Here is a 17,583-nt window from a genome sequence, read left to right as displayed (position 1 = left end):
AGCAGGCAAACTTAATGCTTCCAGCTCTTTCCATGATTGGGACTTGCAGTCCAGCACTGATTGTGCTGCTGAGTGGCTGCTCACCTCAGCAGGGAACCTAAGTTTATGCGAGGCTAGCCTGCACTACTTAAAGCTGGACTGCACCCCTTTAAGGTGATATGCATTTTGGCTATAGCAAGGGCTGGAAATAGCTTGGCAATACTGGATGAGTTTCAGGAAGGACACATAATGACACAATAAGAAAGAGAGCATGGCCCCTAGGTTTTCTGATGCTGCACTGGAGTCGCTAGTGCAGGAAGTAGACTGGCAGAGAGAAGTTCTCTTCCCTGAATGGGCCAGAAGGCACTCTGGACAACTGCTCAGAGTGAGCAGGTGGCCATGACAGTAAATGCCAACAGTCTGGCATTGAGGACCTGAATGCAGTGTCTACCAATTGCACCAATACCTCACATGTTGCACCATTCATCACACACCATTCACTCACCTCACATTCATATGCCTCATCTCATCCTCTCACACCTTAGCAATGCAGGAAGCTGCACGCTAAGATATCACTTCCATAGTACACCACCCAAATACATTGCTCATCCTCACTGTCTATCTTTGCAGGATAAGGTGGCCATAATAGATGGCAGCAGTGGCAAACTGACAGGGCCTGGGAATTGCTGCATATGCTGACCCTCTCGGAGGAGACAGTGCTGCGGATTATTAGAATGGCCATGACTTCAGTCATGGCCAGCAGTGCCTTTGAAACCATTCAGTGTGACTATATGTTCCTGCCTTACGCATCTTCACTTCATAGCAAATTTCAGGTTGAGGGTGATGTACAAGCTGCCTTTAGTGTAACCTTGGGCTGGATTTAATGGAGGTGAGGGTCTCCCGCCCTCTGGCTGGAGGGCCATGGGAACTCCTTGTTGTATCCTTTGGGGAAGGCCTGCTGAATTAAGTGCCACTCAAGCACTTAACTGGACAGCAGGGGCCTTTGCTGAGATCATAGACCCTGAGGCTTGAAATCCCACCCACTGAGAGCTATCAACCAATCAGAGGCAGGCATCTCTATTGAATGGCACTGGGGAGCCAGTGGCTGCTGCTGGTATGACACCTCAAGTAGCTGCAGTGACAGAGGAAGGTCCTGCATCTGTGCAGAAGCCCCTCAGCATGCCAGGACCCACCAGGCCTCAGGCAGCCAAAGGACAACCACCAAGGTCCTCCCCAACCATAGGCCAGCAAGGTCAGCAGCTTGTCTCCATCTTGGCTGCAGGTGCAAGGGGAGTACCTCGGGAGGATCATCCATAAGAGAATTAGGAAGAGCACCTAGCTATACTTGGTGTTCACAGGTAATTACAATACTATTACAAGGCTATTAAGTCTTATTTCTGTCGTTCATCTCAATAAACTTTTCACTCTCCATTGCTGCTTCTCATTCTAATTTTTCTCGGCCTGTGAGGTCTTGTGCTCTGCACCTGGCGTAGTGTGATGGAGTGCAAAATGAAGGTAAGGTGGGGTGGGGTGGGGTGGGGTCACAGCAGGACTGATTAAAGGAAAGGGCAAAAGGGTCACAGAAACAGCTCTGAATTAGGGTGTCCTGAGCCTCTCTTGTGCATACCTCATTGACCTTGCCTGTGGTCCAAGGGGTCCCTCATCATCCATCGCCTGCTCAACTGGCTCCTCCATGTCCTCATCATCAGAGGAAGTATCACGTTCCACAATATCCTCATTGTTCAACACCTCCCCCACCTCTGCAGTGCCAGGTTTTGCAGTGCACAGCAGACCACCCTGATAGGTGAGACCCTCACTGGGGCACACTGAAGGGCTTCATTTAATCGATCTAGGTACCTGAATCACATCTTCAGAAGCCCAGTGGTCTGCTCAATGGTTGACTCATGGCAGGTGTTGTATCTCTATCTATGCATGGGTTCCTCACATCTTTAATGGTAGGCCTTGGTCTCCCAGTATCCATCCCTGAAGGAATGAGGGGCAAGAAAAGCTTGGCACCTGGAACTGCTGAAGCAGTTAAGAGTTGTGGCTGCTTCTCAAGACACACCTGAAGGATTTGCTTTTGGTGGTCACAGACCGGTTGAACATTGAGCAAGTGGAAGCCATCCCTGTTGATAAAGGCTGCTTGCTGGTCTGTGGGAGCCTTGATGGCCACATGCATACAGTTGATGAGAACCTTACACCTGGGAAAATCCAGTCTCGGCCCCAAACTCAATTGACCTCTCCATCTAACTGTCTGGGTTATTGAGGTAGCACACATAGTCAGCAGCCCTCTTAAACATGTCATTGGCCACTTCCTTGATAACAATCTTAGGCTGCAGACTGGGAGATCCCACACATGTCCTCGGTGGATCTCTGGAAAGGGCCAGAGGCGTAAAAGTTGAGAACCATAGTGATCTTCAGAGCCACTAGCGTTGCCCATCCCCATGGGTCTCAGCTCATCCTGCAGCATGATGCAGAGATCAAAGTTTCTAGTCAATGGTAACCCCCAGGATGTTGATAGTGTGGGATTCAGTGATGGTAATGCCATTGAACATAAAGGGGCAATGATTGGATTCTCCCTCATTGGAGATGATCATTGCCTGACACTTGTGTGATGTGAATGTCACTTGCCACTTGTCAGCCCAAGCCTGGATATTGTCCAGGTCTTGCTGCATTTGGACATGGACTGTTTCAATAACTGAGGAGTCGTGACTGGTGCTTGTGCAATCATCAGCGAACATCCCCACTTCTGACTTTACGATGGAAGAAAAGTCATTGATGAAGCAGGTAAAGATAGTTGGGTCAAGGACACTACCCTGAGGGACTCCTGCAGTGATGTCCTGGAGCTGAGATGACTGACCTCCAACAACCACAACCAACTTCCTGTGTGCTAGGCATGACTCCAAGCGGTGGAGTGTTTTCCCCCTGATTCCCATTGACTCCAGTTTTGCTGGGGCTCCCTGATGCCACATTCTGTCAAATGCTGCCTTAATGTCAAGGGCAGTGACTCTCATCTCACCTCGGGAGTTCAGCTCTTTTGTCCATGTTTGAACCAAGGCTGTAATGAGGTCAGGAGCTGAGTGGCCCTGGTGGAATCTAAACTGGGCGTCAGTGAGCAGATTATTGCTAAGCAAGTGCCAGTTGATAGCACTGTTGAAGATCCCTTCCATTACTTCACTGATGATGGAGAGTAGACTGATGGGCGGTAATTGGCTGGATTGAATTTGTCCTGCTTTTTGTGTACAGGACATACCTGGGCAATTTTCCGCATAGCCAAGTAGATGCCAATGTTGTAGCTGTACTGGAACAGCTTGGCTAGGGGCGCAGCAAGTTCTGGAGCACAAGTCTTCAGTACTATTGCCGGAATATTGTAAGGGCTCATAGCCTTTGCACTATCCAGTGCCTTCAGCCATTTCTTGATATCACATGGAGTGAATCGAGTTGTCTGAAGACTGGCGTCTGTGATGTTGGGGACCTCTGAAGGAGGCCGAGATGGATCAACCACTCGGCACTTCTGGCTGAAGATTGTAGCAAAAGCTTCAGCCTTATCTTTTGCACTGCTGTGCTCAGCTCCTCTATCAATGAGGGTGGGAATATTTGTGGAGCCTCCTCCTCCAGTGAGTTGTTTAATTATCCACCACCATTCACGACTGGATGTGGCAGGACTGCAGAGCTTAGATCTGATCCGTTGGTTGTGGGATCTCTTAGCTCTGTCTATCACTTGCTGCTTATGCTGTTTGGCATGCATGTAACCCTGTTTTATAGCTTCACCAGGTTGACACCTCATTTTTAGGTATCGTTAGTGCTAATCCTGGCATGTCCTCCTGCACTCTTCACTGAACCAGGGTTGATTCCCTGGCTTGATGATAATGATAGAGTGTGGGATATGTCGGGCCATGAGTTTACAGATTGTGTTCGAGCACAATTCTGTTGCTGCTGATGGTGCACAGCGCCTCATAGATGCCCAGTCTTGAGTTGCTAGATCTGTTCGGAATCTATCCCATTTAGCACAGTGGTAGTGCCACACAACAAAATGGAGGATATCCTCAATGTGAAGGCAGGACTTCATCTCCACAATGACTGTACGGTGGACACTCCTACCAGTAGTGTCATGGACAGATGCATCTGCAGCAGGCAGGTTGGTGAGGATGAAGTCAAGTCTGCTTTTACTTCTTGTTGGTTCCCTCATCACCTGCCGCTGACCCATTCTAGCAACTATGTCATTTAGGACTCAGCCAGCTCAGTCAGTAGTGGTGCTGCTGAGCCACTTTTGGTGATGGACATTCAAGTCCCCCAACCAGAGTACATTCTGTGCCCTTGCCACCCTCAGTGTTCCCTCCAAGCAGTGTTCAACATGGAGGAGCGCTGATTCATCAGCTGAGGGAGGGCGGTATGTGGCAATCAGCAGGTTTCCTTGTCCATGTACGATCTGTTGCCATGAGACTTCATGTGGTCCGGAGTCGATGTTGAGGACTCCCAGGGCAACTCCCTGCCAACTGTATACCACTGTGCCATCATCTCTGCTGGGTGTCTCCTGCCGGTGGGACAGGACATACCCAGAGATGATGCTGGTGGTGTCTGGGACATTATCTATAAGATATGATTCCGTGAGGATGACTATGTCAGGCTGTTGCTTGACTAGTTGTGAGACAGCTCTCCCAATTTTGGCACTAGCCCCCAGATGTTAGTAAGCAGGACTTTGTAGGGTTGACAGGGCTGAGATTGCCATTGTCGTTTCTGGTGCCTAGGTCAAAGCTGGTTGGTCCGTCCGGTTTCATGGTGGCGAAATTAAGGAAGTTAATTTCAGCAGATGAAAAGTAGTGAAGAAATTTAAGGGACTAAAATCTGACAAATCCCCAGGGCCTGATGGCCTACACCCTGGTGTTCTAAAAGAGATAGCTGCAGAGATAGTGAATGTGTTGTCTATGGTTTTCCAAAATTCCTTAGATTTGGGAATGGTCCCATTAGATTGGAAGTTGGCAAATGTTACACCACTTTTTCAGAAAGGAGGGAGAGAGAGAATAGGGAACTCAGGCCAGTTAGCCTGACATCAGTTGTTGGGAAGATGCTAGAATCTATTATTAAGGAAGTCTTAACAATGCACTTGGAAAGGCATAGAATGATTAGAACAAGTCAACATGGTTTTACTAAAGGGAAATCATGTTTGACCATTTTATTAGAGTTTTTTGAGGATGTAACTTGTAGGGAAGGTAAAGGGGAACCAGTAGATGTAGTATATCTGGATTTCAAAAGGCATTCAGTAAGGTGCCATACAAAAAGATAACAGGCTACATACGGGCTCATGGCGTTGGGGGTAACATATCAGCATGGGTAGAGGATTGGCTAATGGATAGAAAGCAGAGAGTGGGAATAAATGGGGCTTTTTCAAACTGGCAGGCAGTGAATAGTGGAGTACCGCAAGGACCTGTGTCAGGGCCTTAGCTATTTACAATCTATATCAATGACTTTGATGAAGAGACAGAGAGTAATGTATCTAAGTTTGCTGATGATACAAAACTAGGTGGAAAGAAAAGCTGTGGGCAGGCCCAAAGAGGTTGCAAAGAGATATCGACAGGTTAAGTGAGTGGACAACAAGATGTCAAATGGAGTATAATGTAGGGAATTGTGAAGCTATCCATTGCTCGTAAGAAGAGAAAAGCTGAAGCAATTTCTAAGTGTTGATGTTCAAAGAGATTTGGATGTGCTCAATGCATGTAGGCCTTTATTGCAAGAGGATTGGAGTTCAAGAATACAAGAATCTTACTACAGTTGTATAGAGTTTTGGTGAGACCAAATGTGGAGTACTGTGTACAGCTTTGGTCTCTGCATTTTGGAAAGGATATACTTGCACTGGAGCTGGTACAGAAAAGATTGGTCCCTGGGATAAGGGGGTTGTCCTATGAAGAAAGGCTGAGTAAATTGGGTTTATATTCTCTGGGGTTTAGAAGAATGAAAGGCGATCTCATGAAACCTTCAAAATTCTGAAGGAGCTTGATCGGGTGGACGCTGAGAGATTGTTTCCGCTTGTTGGGGAATCTAAAACACGGGGCCAGAGTCTCAAGATAAAGGGTAGATTATTTAGGACTCAAGACAAGGAGAAATTACTTCACCCAAAGGATGAAGCTTTGGAATTCCCTACTCCAAATAGTTGTGGACGCTCCATCATTGAATACATTTAAAGCTGGGATAGTTGGATTTTTGGTCTCTCAGAATTAAGGGATACGGGAAGTGACTGGGAAAATGGAGTTTAAATCCAAGATCAGCCATGATTGTATTGAATGGCAGAGCAGGCTCAATGGGCCATATGGTCTGCTCCTATTTCTTGTGTTCTTATGTACATCTCTCCTGATTTTTATTTTAATTGCTTTCAGTAGAAGTAAAATTGTGAGAAATGTAAAATGGGCAGTTTGCTATCATTAGTTTTACGATATCGCGTAAAGTCAAAATCCATCCCCTTATATTCACTAATGCTATTGTAGCCAGAAAAGCATTCTGAAATAATTGGGCCCGTAAGAAGTTTTTATAGAGAATTTTAATGTTTTGTAGGGTTTTGAGAGGGTCAATTGGGAAAGACTATTTCCTCTAGTTGAAGGATCATTGGGGTTCTCAATATAAAACTGTCACAAAGAGAATGTGGAGGAAGATGAGGAAAAATTTCTTTACTCAGATGGTTGTTGAAGCACGAGGTATATTGCCACTGGGAGTGTTTGAGGCAGAGACCAAGAAAAGTTGAATAAATATTTGATGTAAAGGAACATACTGGGATTTGGGGAGAGTATGAGAGAACAAGATTAGTTTTGAATTGCTCTGGGAAAGAGCTGGTGCTGATAAAATTGGCCTCTTCGCTTTTTTTCTTTTATTCTTTCATGGAGTGTGGGCATCGCTGGCTGGGCCAGCAGTTATTACCCATCCCTAATTGCCCTTGAGACGGCGGTGATGAGCTGCCTTCTTGAACCACTGTAATCCATTTGGTATAGGTACACCCACAATGCTTTAGAGAAGGAATGTGTGCTGTAAACATTCAGCACAACCCTATTAACCCATGTAGCACATAATAGGAGTTAATTTCAAGGGTTTGACCTCATATTATCGAATTAACAGTAAATGCCCTGAATTAATTTGAACATTTAATATAAGATTATAAAGGAGAAAATTATGAATGTGACAAGTAGAGTAAGGTAGCTTAGGTTAAAATATAAATTCAGCTCAACTCTTCATTTTTCCCCTATCTATTGCATGTGTTCAGTTGTGTCTTCATCAAAGGTTTCAGACATTAAATTTAACAGCAAAATTGTATGAACTTTTCCCCATCTCCTCCTACTCCTTTCTCCCATGCCAGAGAACCAAATTTACTTTGCTCAAATCAATAGCCAGTGAGGAGGGTATCCTACCTTTCCCTCCCCCCCTTTCCCTTTTTCTCTTCTCCATTTAGGAGCATAGCTGCACTGGCAGTACCAGTCTCTTAGTACTTTGCCCGTATAGGTGAGCAAGTTATTTGATCATAGAAGTCATCACAGACAAGCCCAATTGGGTGCTTAGCACATATTTTTACACAACTTTCCACCAGGAGTCAGTAAGTCTTACTCAAGGGTAGAAACCATCATTGATATTTTCCCTTTCTTACTCCAGAAATAGTGGTACACACTTCAACACACCAAATGTGAATGTAAAATTTAACATGGACCAGCAATTGGGCCTGAGAATGTCTGACCTGTATGACTGGCAGTGAATTTAGCCTTAAGCATAAAGGGTTCAGAGTATTGCATTGGCTTTAATGTACACTAGTGATGACAGAAAAATAACACTAGCAAGTTAGACTGATTCCTTAACTAATGTGCACATTGTGAGTTGAAAGTGGCTGAATTCGGGTCCTGACAGTCCACAGTCAAGCTTTTCAAAGGTGCTAAAATAGAACTGAATATTTGGCGGAATCCCCCTTTTAGTGGATTTTGTTGATGCTTTATCTAAGATCGTTAACAGAAGTATGACAGGTGAGTTAGCGTCACATTCGATACAATTTCTGGTCTCTTTCATGATTCATTTCTAAGCAGAGGCTGATTGAGCTGAACTACATTTAATTACAGTGCAATCTCCCAAGCTGCATCTTGCCTGCATATATCTAATTATGACATTGCCATGATCCCACACGATTTTGCCTAAGGTGTTTTCATCTTTTACTCAGTTCGCTCTTCTGTATTCCAGATGATTCCATTCCTCAGTAGCCAAATGGATTGAATTTCAGGTCCTTAGAATGAAAAAGCATGCATGTAACCTTCCAATGCCTTTTAGTTATTGCTGGCACCAGTGTTATATTACTGACCAAATATTTCCTGTGGTAAGGTGACTGGGAGAAAACAGTTTGATATTGCGATGTCAAATGGTGCCGTACATACTCAACAAAGAAGTTGTTTTCCTGAAAGTTCTCTCATTCCCACTTAACTAGGACCATTCTGTTTATTACAGAAAATGACAAACCTCCCTTTCTCGCACTGGATCTGTTCATTCGTGTCATAGGAATGCAGTCAGCATTAAATTCCTGATAAGTAAATGATTTTTGTTTGCCTTGTGATATACTTTCTCAACCTAGTGATTGCGTATTCTTCACAATGCAGCTGGAGTATTGTGTTTCTCTTACTTCACTGTTAAGTAGAAGATTAAGCAGGAAGTTTCTTTTCGCATATGTATTTTAGGAACTGCAGAGGCATTTTTCATTTTTGTGCACACATGATGCATGAAAGCATAAATATGTTTAGAAATGATAGGGTGGATTTTCTAAGTCCTCATTTGGCATAAGAGAATACTGTAAATTATGAGCATACATTATTGTGGGACATAGTGGAAGTTGTTTCAGAAAACTTTGCAGTTACACTATATCGTTGCATGTTAGAAAACAGCAAGTAGGCATTTGTACAAACAAACACCTTTTTCATATTAGTACACATAGATACATAAATAAATGTATAGAAAATAGCTACTTTGGGCCCAATGGTATTGCTGAAACAAATTGAGTATTTCATAGCATTTGACATTGCTTGTACATATCCTATCACAGAGGTACTCGCCCAACACCATCATGGTAACACCTTGGCAGCAACAGTCAGAAGGGACAAAAATAGAGCTCTATTTTTTAGAAAAGGGAAGACTGAGAGGAGACTTTATACCTAGACTTGGATTTCCAAAAGGACTTTGATAAGGTGCCACATCAAAAAGGTGTCACATCACACAAGATAAAAGAACATGGTGTAGGGAGTAACATATTAGCATGAATAAAGGATTGGTTAGTTAACAGGAAGCAGAGTGTACAGATAAATAGGTCTTTTTTGGGTTGTAAGCTGTGACTAGTGGAGTGCCACAGAGATCAGTGCTGGGGCCTCAATTATTTACAATCTAGGTCAGAATTTTATGTTGAATAAGTGGACGTGTGCCCGGCCCAAAATCACATGAAATCACACAAAAAGACATCAGGCGCGCATGCTGACATCTTCATGCTCCCGCGCAACATTACGGTCAGAGGATGCGCGCAGGAGTCAGAAGCACACCCGCCGATAATTAAGCAGGCAATTAAGCCCATTAAAGAAGCAATTATTAGAGATTTTACGTGGCCTGTGCACTTTTACAGTTGGCGGGCAGGTCAATCGGCCAGGTGGCCTTCATGTTTTCACTTTATACTCAATCCAGGATGGGATAAAATGTCCAGGATGAAATAAAGTAAAAGAAGATGTTTGAGGGTTGAGGTGTTATGAGTACTGCTGTCAGTTGCTTGAATTTGCATTACAGAGAGAGTTTGCAGCAATTTTTTATGCAAACTTCATTGGAACAATTCTGTGGCTCCCTAAGGCAGCTCCACAGCAGTTGTCAGCCTTCAGGGAACTCATTGCCCATTTGCACCCTCACTTCTCTCAGCACCTGCCCTCTTCCTGTTCCCATCTGGCAGTGCAGAGTCTCTCAGTGCACGTTTCATGCTGGCTGCCTGTTAATTGCCAGCCAGTGTGAAATTGCGTTCAGGGTCTGATCGCGGCCAGACATAGAAATTGTGGCCGCTTCTGGACCTGCCAATCAAGCACCTGACAAGCACAAAATTCAGGCCCTAGAGTTGGATGCAGGGCTAAATGTATGGTAGCCAAATTTGCCAATGACACCAGAAGAGTTAGGAATATAAGTTGTCAAGAGGAGTTAGAGAGTCTGAAAAGGGACATAGACAAGTTAAATGAGTGAGCAAAAATTAAGCAGATAGAGTATAATGTGGGAAATGTGAACTTGTCCACATTGGCAGGGAGAATAGAAAAGTAGCATATGATTTAAATAGAGAGAGATTGCTGAACCTGGTGGTACAGAGGGACCTGGCTGTCATGGTACATGAATCACAAAAAGTTAGTAAGCAGGTACCGCAAGTGATTAGAAAGGCAAGTGGAATGTCGGCTTTTATTGCAAGGGGAATGGAATATAAAAGTAAAGGAGTTTTACTGCAGTTGTACAGGACCTTGATGAGACAGCAGATAGAATACTGTGTAAAATTTTGGTCTCCTTATTTGAAAAAAAGATATAATTGCTTTAGAAGCAGTACAGAGAAGGCTCACTCAACTCATTCCTGAGATGAAGGGCTTATACTATGAAGAAAGGTTGAACATATTGGGCCTACACCCATTGGAGTTTAGAAGAATGAGAGGTGAACTTATTGAAACATATAAGATCCTGAGGAAACTTGACAGAGTAGATATGCGGAGGATGTTTCCACTTGTGGGGGAGTCTAGAACTAGAGGACACTCAGTTTAAGAATAAGAGGTCTCCCTTTTAAGACATAGATGAGACAATTTTTCTCTCAGAAGGTCGTTAGTATGTGGAATTCTCTCCTTCAGAGAGTAGTGGAGGCTGGGACATTGAATTTATTCAAGGCAGAGTTCGACTTTTGATAGACAAGGGAGTCAAAGGTTATGGGGGAAAGCGGAATTGAGGCCACACGCAGATCAGCCATGATCTTATTGAATGGCAGAGCAAGCTCGAAGGGCCAAATGGCCATCTTCTGCTCCATTATCTATGTTCCTAAAAGGCACTTTAAAATTGCAGAGAGGTTCAATGGAGTAGTGTAGGTAAGAAGTTCCCACTTGTGAGAGAGTCCAAAAACCAGAGGCCATAAATATAAGATAGTCCATGATAAATCCAGTAAGGAATTTAGGAGTTACCTCCTTTTTCAGAACGGTGGAAGTGGAACTCATTACCACATGGAGTGGTTGAGACGAACACCAAAGTTACATAAAAGGTCACATTCTGAGATTAAGCCAGTCTGTTCACAATCTTGCTGTCACATTTGATCCCAAGATGAGCTTCCAAGCTCATATTTGTGCAATCACTAACATTGTCTATTTCTACCCCTGTAACATTGATTTGTCCCTGTCTCAGCTCAACTGCTGCTGAAATCCTCATTCATGCCTTTGTTACCTCTAGACTCAACTATTCAAACGTATTCCTGGCCTCCCATATTCTACCCTCTGAGATCATCCAAAACTTTACTGCCTGTGTTTCAACTTGCAGCAAGTCCTGTTGTCCTACCACCCCCTGGCTCGCTGACCTACATTGGTGTCCAGTCAAGCAATGTCTAGATTTTAAAATTTTTATCCTTGTTTTCAAACCTCTCCATGGGTTCAGCCCTCCCTATCTCTGTAATCCCTCCCAGCCCCACAAAACTCCGACATATCTGCACTACTCTAATTCTGGCTTCTTGTGCATCCCAAATTTTAATTGCTACGTCATTGGTGGCCATAGTTGTCTAGACCCCAAGCTCTGGAATTCCCACCTTACATCTCTCTACCTCACTTTCCTCCTTTAACACAATCTTTTAAACCTCCTTCTTTGCCTAAGCTTTTGGTCATCTGATGTGGCTTTTGTCATACTTTGTTTTATAATGCTTCTATGAAGCATTTTGGGGTATTTCATTATGTTAAAGACACTATAGAAATATAAGTTGTTGTTGTTACTGTATCATGTGATATGGTACCAAACTGACAACATCCAGGGAATGTGGGTTTCTGTTCTGTGCGAACTTAGTTGTTCCAAATGAGCTGTTGCCGAATGTCCTAGAATTAAACTTAGTGCTGCTGGGGACTAACACCGATTGTGGTCATAGAGTATTCTAGCTGATCTTTACAAGCAGAAGTTCTGGCATGATGAGGTGCCTGCCTGCTCTTGGTAAAAACAAAGGACCCAAATTTCCGGATAAAGGAACAAGACAATAACAGTGAAATTTGTCTTGGGCAGTAGTGCAAATAGGTAATAGCAAATCAGCAACCTGATGCAGAAGAAAAAGTGGCAGAGTGTAAAACGTGCTGCCAATTCGCTAATGCCCATTTTGTGCCAAGACAAAGACAAATTACATCCTAGAGTGTAGTCAGATAAGCGTAATAGGCAATATTAGAGCTCAAGCACAGCAGCAGCAAGCAAGTGCTGCAGAGTTTATTGGATGAGGGCATGCATTAACCTATAAAGGACAAGACCTTGCTCTCTTTGCCTGACATAGAGCTAATCTTGGTCAATGAGTGTCAGAACGCAGTACCAGTAGGTATAACAAGAGCATAGCTTCTATGTACCGGATATTGAATTCAATAAAAATCTGGATTAAAATTCCAATGATGACCATGAAACCATTGTCGTGAAAACCCATCTGGTTCACTAATATCCTTTTGAGAAGGAAATCTGCCATCTTTACCTGGTCTGGCCTACACGTGACTCCAGATCCACAACAATGAGGTTGACTTTTTAATATCCTCCGAAATGGCCTAGCAAGCCACTCAGTTGTATCAAAACTGCAAAAAACAAATCAATAAGTAATGAAACTAGGTGGACCACCTGGCATCGAACTAGGCACCAGAAACGACAACAAAAAATTCAGCCCTTTCGACTCTGCACAGTCCTCCTTACTAACATCTGGGGGCTTGTGCCAAAATAGGGAAAGCTGTCTCACAAACTAGTCGAGCAACAGCCTGACATAATCATACTTACAGAATCATACCTTACAGATAATGTCCCAGACACCCTGGGTACGTCCTGTCCCACCAGCAGGACAGACCCAGCAGAGGTGGTGGTACTGTGGGCTACAGTCATGAGGGAGTTGCCCTGGGAGTCCTCAACATCAACTCTTGAGGTCTCACGGTACCAGGCCAAACAGGCAAGGAAACCTCCTGCTATTACTGCGTACCGTCCCCCCTCAGCTAATGAATCAGTGCTCCTCCATGTTGAACACCACTTGGAGGAAGCACTGATGGTGGCAAGGGCGCACAATGTACTCTAAGTTGGGGATTTCAATGTTCATCACCAAGAGTGGCTCGGTAGCACCACTACAGGCTGAGCTGGACGAGTCCTAAAGCCCATAGCTGCTAGACTGGGTCTGTGGCAGTGGTGAGGGAACCAAGAAGAGGGAAAGACATATTAGGCCTCATCCTCACCAACCTGCCAGCCACAGATGCATCTGTCCATGACAGTATCGGTAGGAGTGACCATCACACAGTCATTGTGGAGACGAAGCCCCGTCTTCACATTGAGGATACTCTCCATTGTGTTTTGTGGCACTACCACTGTACTAAATGGGATAGATTTCAAACAGATCTAGCAACTCAAGACTGGGCAGCCCAGAGGCGCTGTGGGCCATTAGCAGCAGCGAATTGTACTCAAACACAATCTATAACCTCAGGCCCGGCATATCCACCACTCTCCCATTACCACCAAGCCAGGGGATCAGCCCTGGTTCAATGAAGAGTGCAAGAGGATATGCCAGAAGCAGCACCAGGCATACCTAAAAATGAGGTGTCAACCTGGTAAAGCTATAACACAGGACTACTTGCATTGCCAAACAGCATAAGCAGCAAGTGATAGACAGAGCTAAGCGATCCCACAACCAATGGATCAGATCTAAGTTCTGCAGTCCTGCTATGTCCAGTCATGAATGGTGGAGAACAATTAAACAACTCACTGGAGGAGGAGGCGCAACAAATATCCCAATCCTCAATGATGTGGGAGGCCAGCACGTCATTGCAAAAGATAAGGCTAAAGACTTTGCAATAGGAGGACTCCAGCATCATAGATGCCAGTCTTCAGCCAATTCGATTCACTCCATGATATCAAGAAACAGCTGAAGGCACTGGATACTGCAAAGGCTATGGGACCTGACAATATTCCGGCAATAGTACTGAAGACTTGTGTTCCAGGACTTGCCACACCCCTAGCCAAGCTGTTCCAGTAATGCTACAACACTGGCATCTATCTGGCAATGTGGAAAATTGCCCAAGTATGTCCTGTACACAAAAAGCAGGAAATCCAAACTGGCCAAATACTGCCCATCAGTCTACTCTCGACCATCAATAACATGTTGGAAGGGGTCATCAACGGTGCTATCAAGCATCACTTGCTTAGCAAAACCTGCTCACTGATACTCAGCTTACGTTCTGGCAGGGTCACTCAGCTCCTGACCTCGTTCCAGCCTTGGTTAAAACATGGACAAAAGCTCAAGAGGTGAGTTGAGAGTGACTGCCCTTGATAGCAAGGCAGCATTTGACTGAGTGTGGCATCAAGGAGCCCAAGCAAAACTTGTGCCAATGGGAATCGGGAAAAACACTGGTTGGAGTCATACCTAACACAAAGGAAGATGGTTGTGGTTGTTGGAGGTCAACCATTTCAGCTCCAGGATGTCACTGCAGGAGTTGCTCAGGGTAGTGTCTTTGGTCCAACCATCTTCAGCTGCTTCATCAATGACCTTCCTTCCATCATAAGGTCAGAAGTGGGGATGTTCACTGATGATTGCACAATGTTCAGCACTATTCGCAACTCCTCAGATACTAAACCAGTCCATGTCCAAAGACACCGAGACCTGGACAATATCCAAGCTTGGGCTACGAGTGGCAAGTAACATTCACGCCACACAAGTGCCAGGCAATGACTGTCTCTAACAAGAGAAAATCTAGCCATCACCCCTTGACATTCAATGGCATTACCATCGCTGGATCCCCCACTATCAACATCCTGGGAGTTACCATTGACAGAAACTGAACTGGCCTAGCTATATAAATACTGAGGCTACAAGAGCAGGTCAGAGGCTAGGAATCCTGCCAGGAGTAACTCACCTCCTGACTCCCCAAAGCCTGTCCACCATCTGCAAGGCACAGGTCAGGAGTGTGATGGAATACTCTCCACTTGTCTCCAACAACACTCAAGAAGCTCAACACCATCCAGGACAATGCAGCTGCTTGATTGGCACCCGGTCCACAATATTCAGTCCCTCCACCACCGATGCACAGTGACAGTAGTGTGTACCATCTACAAGCTGCACTGCAAAAACTCATCAAGGCTCCTTTGGCAACACCTTCCAAACCCATGGCTATTACTATCTAGAAGGGCAAGGGCAGCGGACACATGGGAACACCACCACCTGGAAGTTCCCCTCTAAGCCACTCACCATCCTGACTTGGAAATATATATCCGTTCCTTCACAGTTCCTGGGTCAAAATCCTGGAATTCCCTCCCTAACAGCACCTACACTACAGGGACCGCAGCGGTTCAGGAAGGCAGCTCACCACCACCTTCTCAAGGGCAATTAGGGATGGGCAATAAACGCTGGCCTAGCCACCACTGCCCACATCCCATGAATGAATAAAAAAAGACAAATTATACAAGGTAAACTATGTCTCTTAAAGGACCAGTAAATTTGCTTTTATTTTGCACTAAGTGGCTTCGAGACCAAAAGGCTCTGCTGAGCACTTTGAAACACATTTTGTAGTTTTCTTTTGATCAGGAATATTAATAATGCTGAACCGTTGCAATCTTAATGGAATGTATGCTGCTCTAACCATATCTTGAACCTATTCAATTACAGTACTTTGAAATATGATGTCGTCATTAGCAGCAAAATGGGATAAGCTCCAAATAAAATTGCCAATTTTTTGTGATCCAATAGTATCATGTTTATTTTGGATGATACTCCTTCTTCCAGGTCTGGCTCTGTGGTGGCTCAGTGGAGGTTCTGCCCTGCTCTAGAGTTGGTCATGTCTACAGGAAACCTCCCCTATATTCCCTGCCAGATGAAGAGACTGTGGTGAGAAACAAAGTCCGTGTTGCAGAGGTTTGGCTGGATTCCTTCAAAGAGATTTTCTACAAGCGAGACAGGACTGCATATTTGCTCAGCAAGGTCAGCGAGTGACTTTTGTGTTGCTCAATTTTTTAAAAACAGGTGAATTAATATTTCCTTGAGGCACGCCCACTTGGAACTAGAGGTTGTTCCACACAGCACCCAGATTTCCGGCCTTGCTCTACAGGCAGCTTTGACAGGGCTCTTTAATTTTCTCAAAGAAAAAGATATATTAAGTAAAATAAAGTCACATTTTAACCACATATAAAAGTATATTTTAATGAGTAATAACTCCTTTCCTAAAAGAATGAACCAAAATTCAGTGCTGAAACTATGAAATAAAGTCTTCAGTACCAGACAATCGAAATGATTCAGGCATTGATTTTAAACTAAAAGGCTGATGAATACTGAGTGGTCCCTCAAAAATTAATAAATATTTAATGTGGAAATCGCTTTGACTAATATTATGTGCGTGTATCAAATTTTTCTTTCTGTTATTTTAAACGAATTATTAGCCCATTCATTTTTAAACAGTGTGACCTCAGCTGACTAGGCCGTAAGCTTTTGAACTCCCTCCTTAAACTCCACTTTTCCAACCCCCTCTCCTCTGTTTAGACCCTCTTTAAAACATACCTCTTTAACCAAACTCTTGACATCTAGGCCAGGATATTTAGGTCGGCGAGCGGGTGGGGGGTAGGGGGGTGTGGGAGGGCCTGCTCGCCAATACATAAAATGATGGGGAATGACGTCGGGCAGAACTCCTGACATCATCCCACCCCATTTAAATTTTCAGGTCAGCAGGGGCGCAGCTGATTGTGCGCCCGCTGACCTGTCAATGGCCAATTGAGGCCATTTAAAAACTAATTCAAGTAATTAATGGACCTGTCCACCTGGCTGGCAGGCAAGCCGGGAGCTCTGGCGGGCTTCAGAAAAAGCATGAAACCTCATCTACGGGTGGGATGAGGTTTCATGAGGGTTTTTTAAAATTTAATAAAAGTTTGATTAAAAGTGATGGACAGTGTCACATGAGGGGACATGTCAGGGAAATTTTATTTTTGTGCATTTTCCATTTTTAAATTTGGTGCTGATCTCCCTGAGGCATGCGCAAAAGAACACACTCTCGGCTGAGGGAATCCTTTCCCGCCTGCACAGGGGGAGCACATAGCGCTTCCTGGCGGACGTCATGCTAGGTGGGCCTTAATTGGCCCACCCATGTAAAATGGAGGCGGGCCCCCGATCGGGGGTGCCGATTGGAGGCACGCCTGCACGCGCCCGCTCCTGTATTTCCCCCCCAAAGGGGGGAAATTCTTCCCCTAATATCTCCTTCTTTTGTTTGCATGCATTCTTTAATTATGTCTCCATGAAGCACCTTGGGATTTTTTGTTCTGTTAAAGAGACAATATAAATACACGTTTTTGTTCAATGATTTCTGACTTCAGTCAAAAGTAGATTCTTGCTTTTTGATTCTCATGAACATATAATATCTGAAGTTGGAC

General features: G+C 44.4%; 1 protein-coding gene across 3 annotated transcripts in view; it reads left to right on the top strand.

Moving 5' to 3' along the window:
- The window catches only part of LOC121276245 (polypeptide N-acetylgalactosaminyltransferase 15-like), a 78,944-nt gene that overhangs the window by 49,102 nt on the left and 12,259 nt on the right, over nt 1-17,583 (top strand). For 2 of the 3 annotated variants that reach the window (XM_041184441.1, XM_041184442.1), the window contains one exon: nt 15,953-16,147. The exons of the other annotated variant lie outside the window; for it this stretch is intronic. In XM_041184441.1, the coding sequence (XP_041040375.1) occupies nt 15,953-16,147 (195 nt within the window). The remainder of the gene's footprint in view (nt 1-15,952; nt 16,148-17,583) is intronic. 3 annotated transcript variants of the gene reach the window in all.

Source organism: Carcharodon carcharias, chromosome 3, assembly GCF_017639515.1.
Source record: "Carcharodon carcharias isolate sCarCar2 chromosome 3, sCarCar2.pri, whole genome shotgun sequence".
Classification (NCBI taxonomy): Eukaryota; Metazoa; Chordata; class Chondrichthyes; order Lamniformes; family Lamnidae; genus Carcharodon; species Carcharodon carcharias.
The sequence above is the reverse complement of the archived record's forward strand: the minus strand, read 5'-3'. Positions and strand labels throughout refer to the sequence as shown.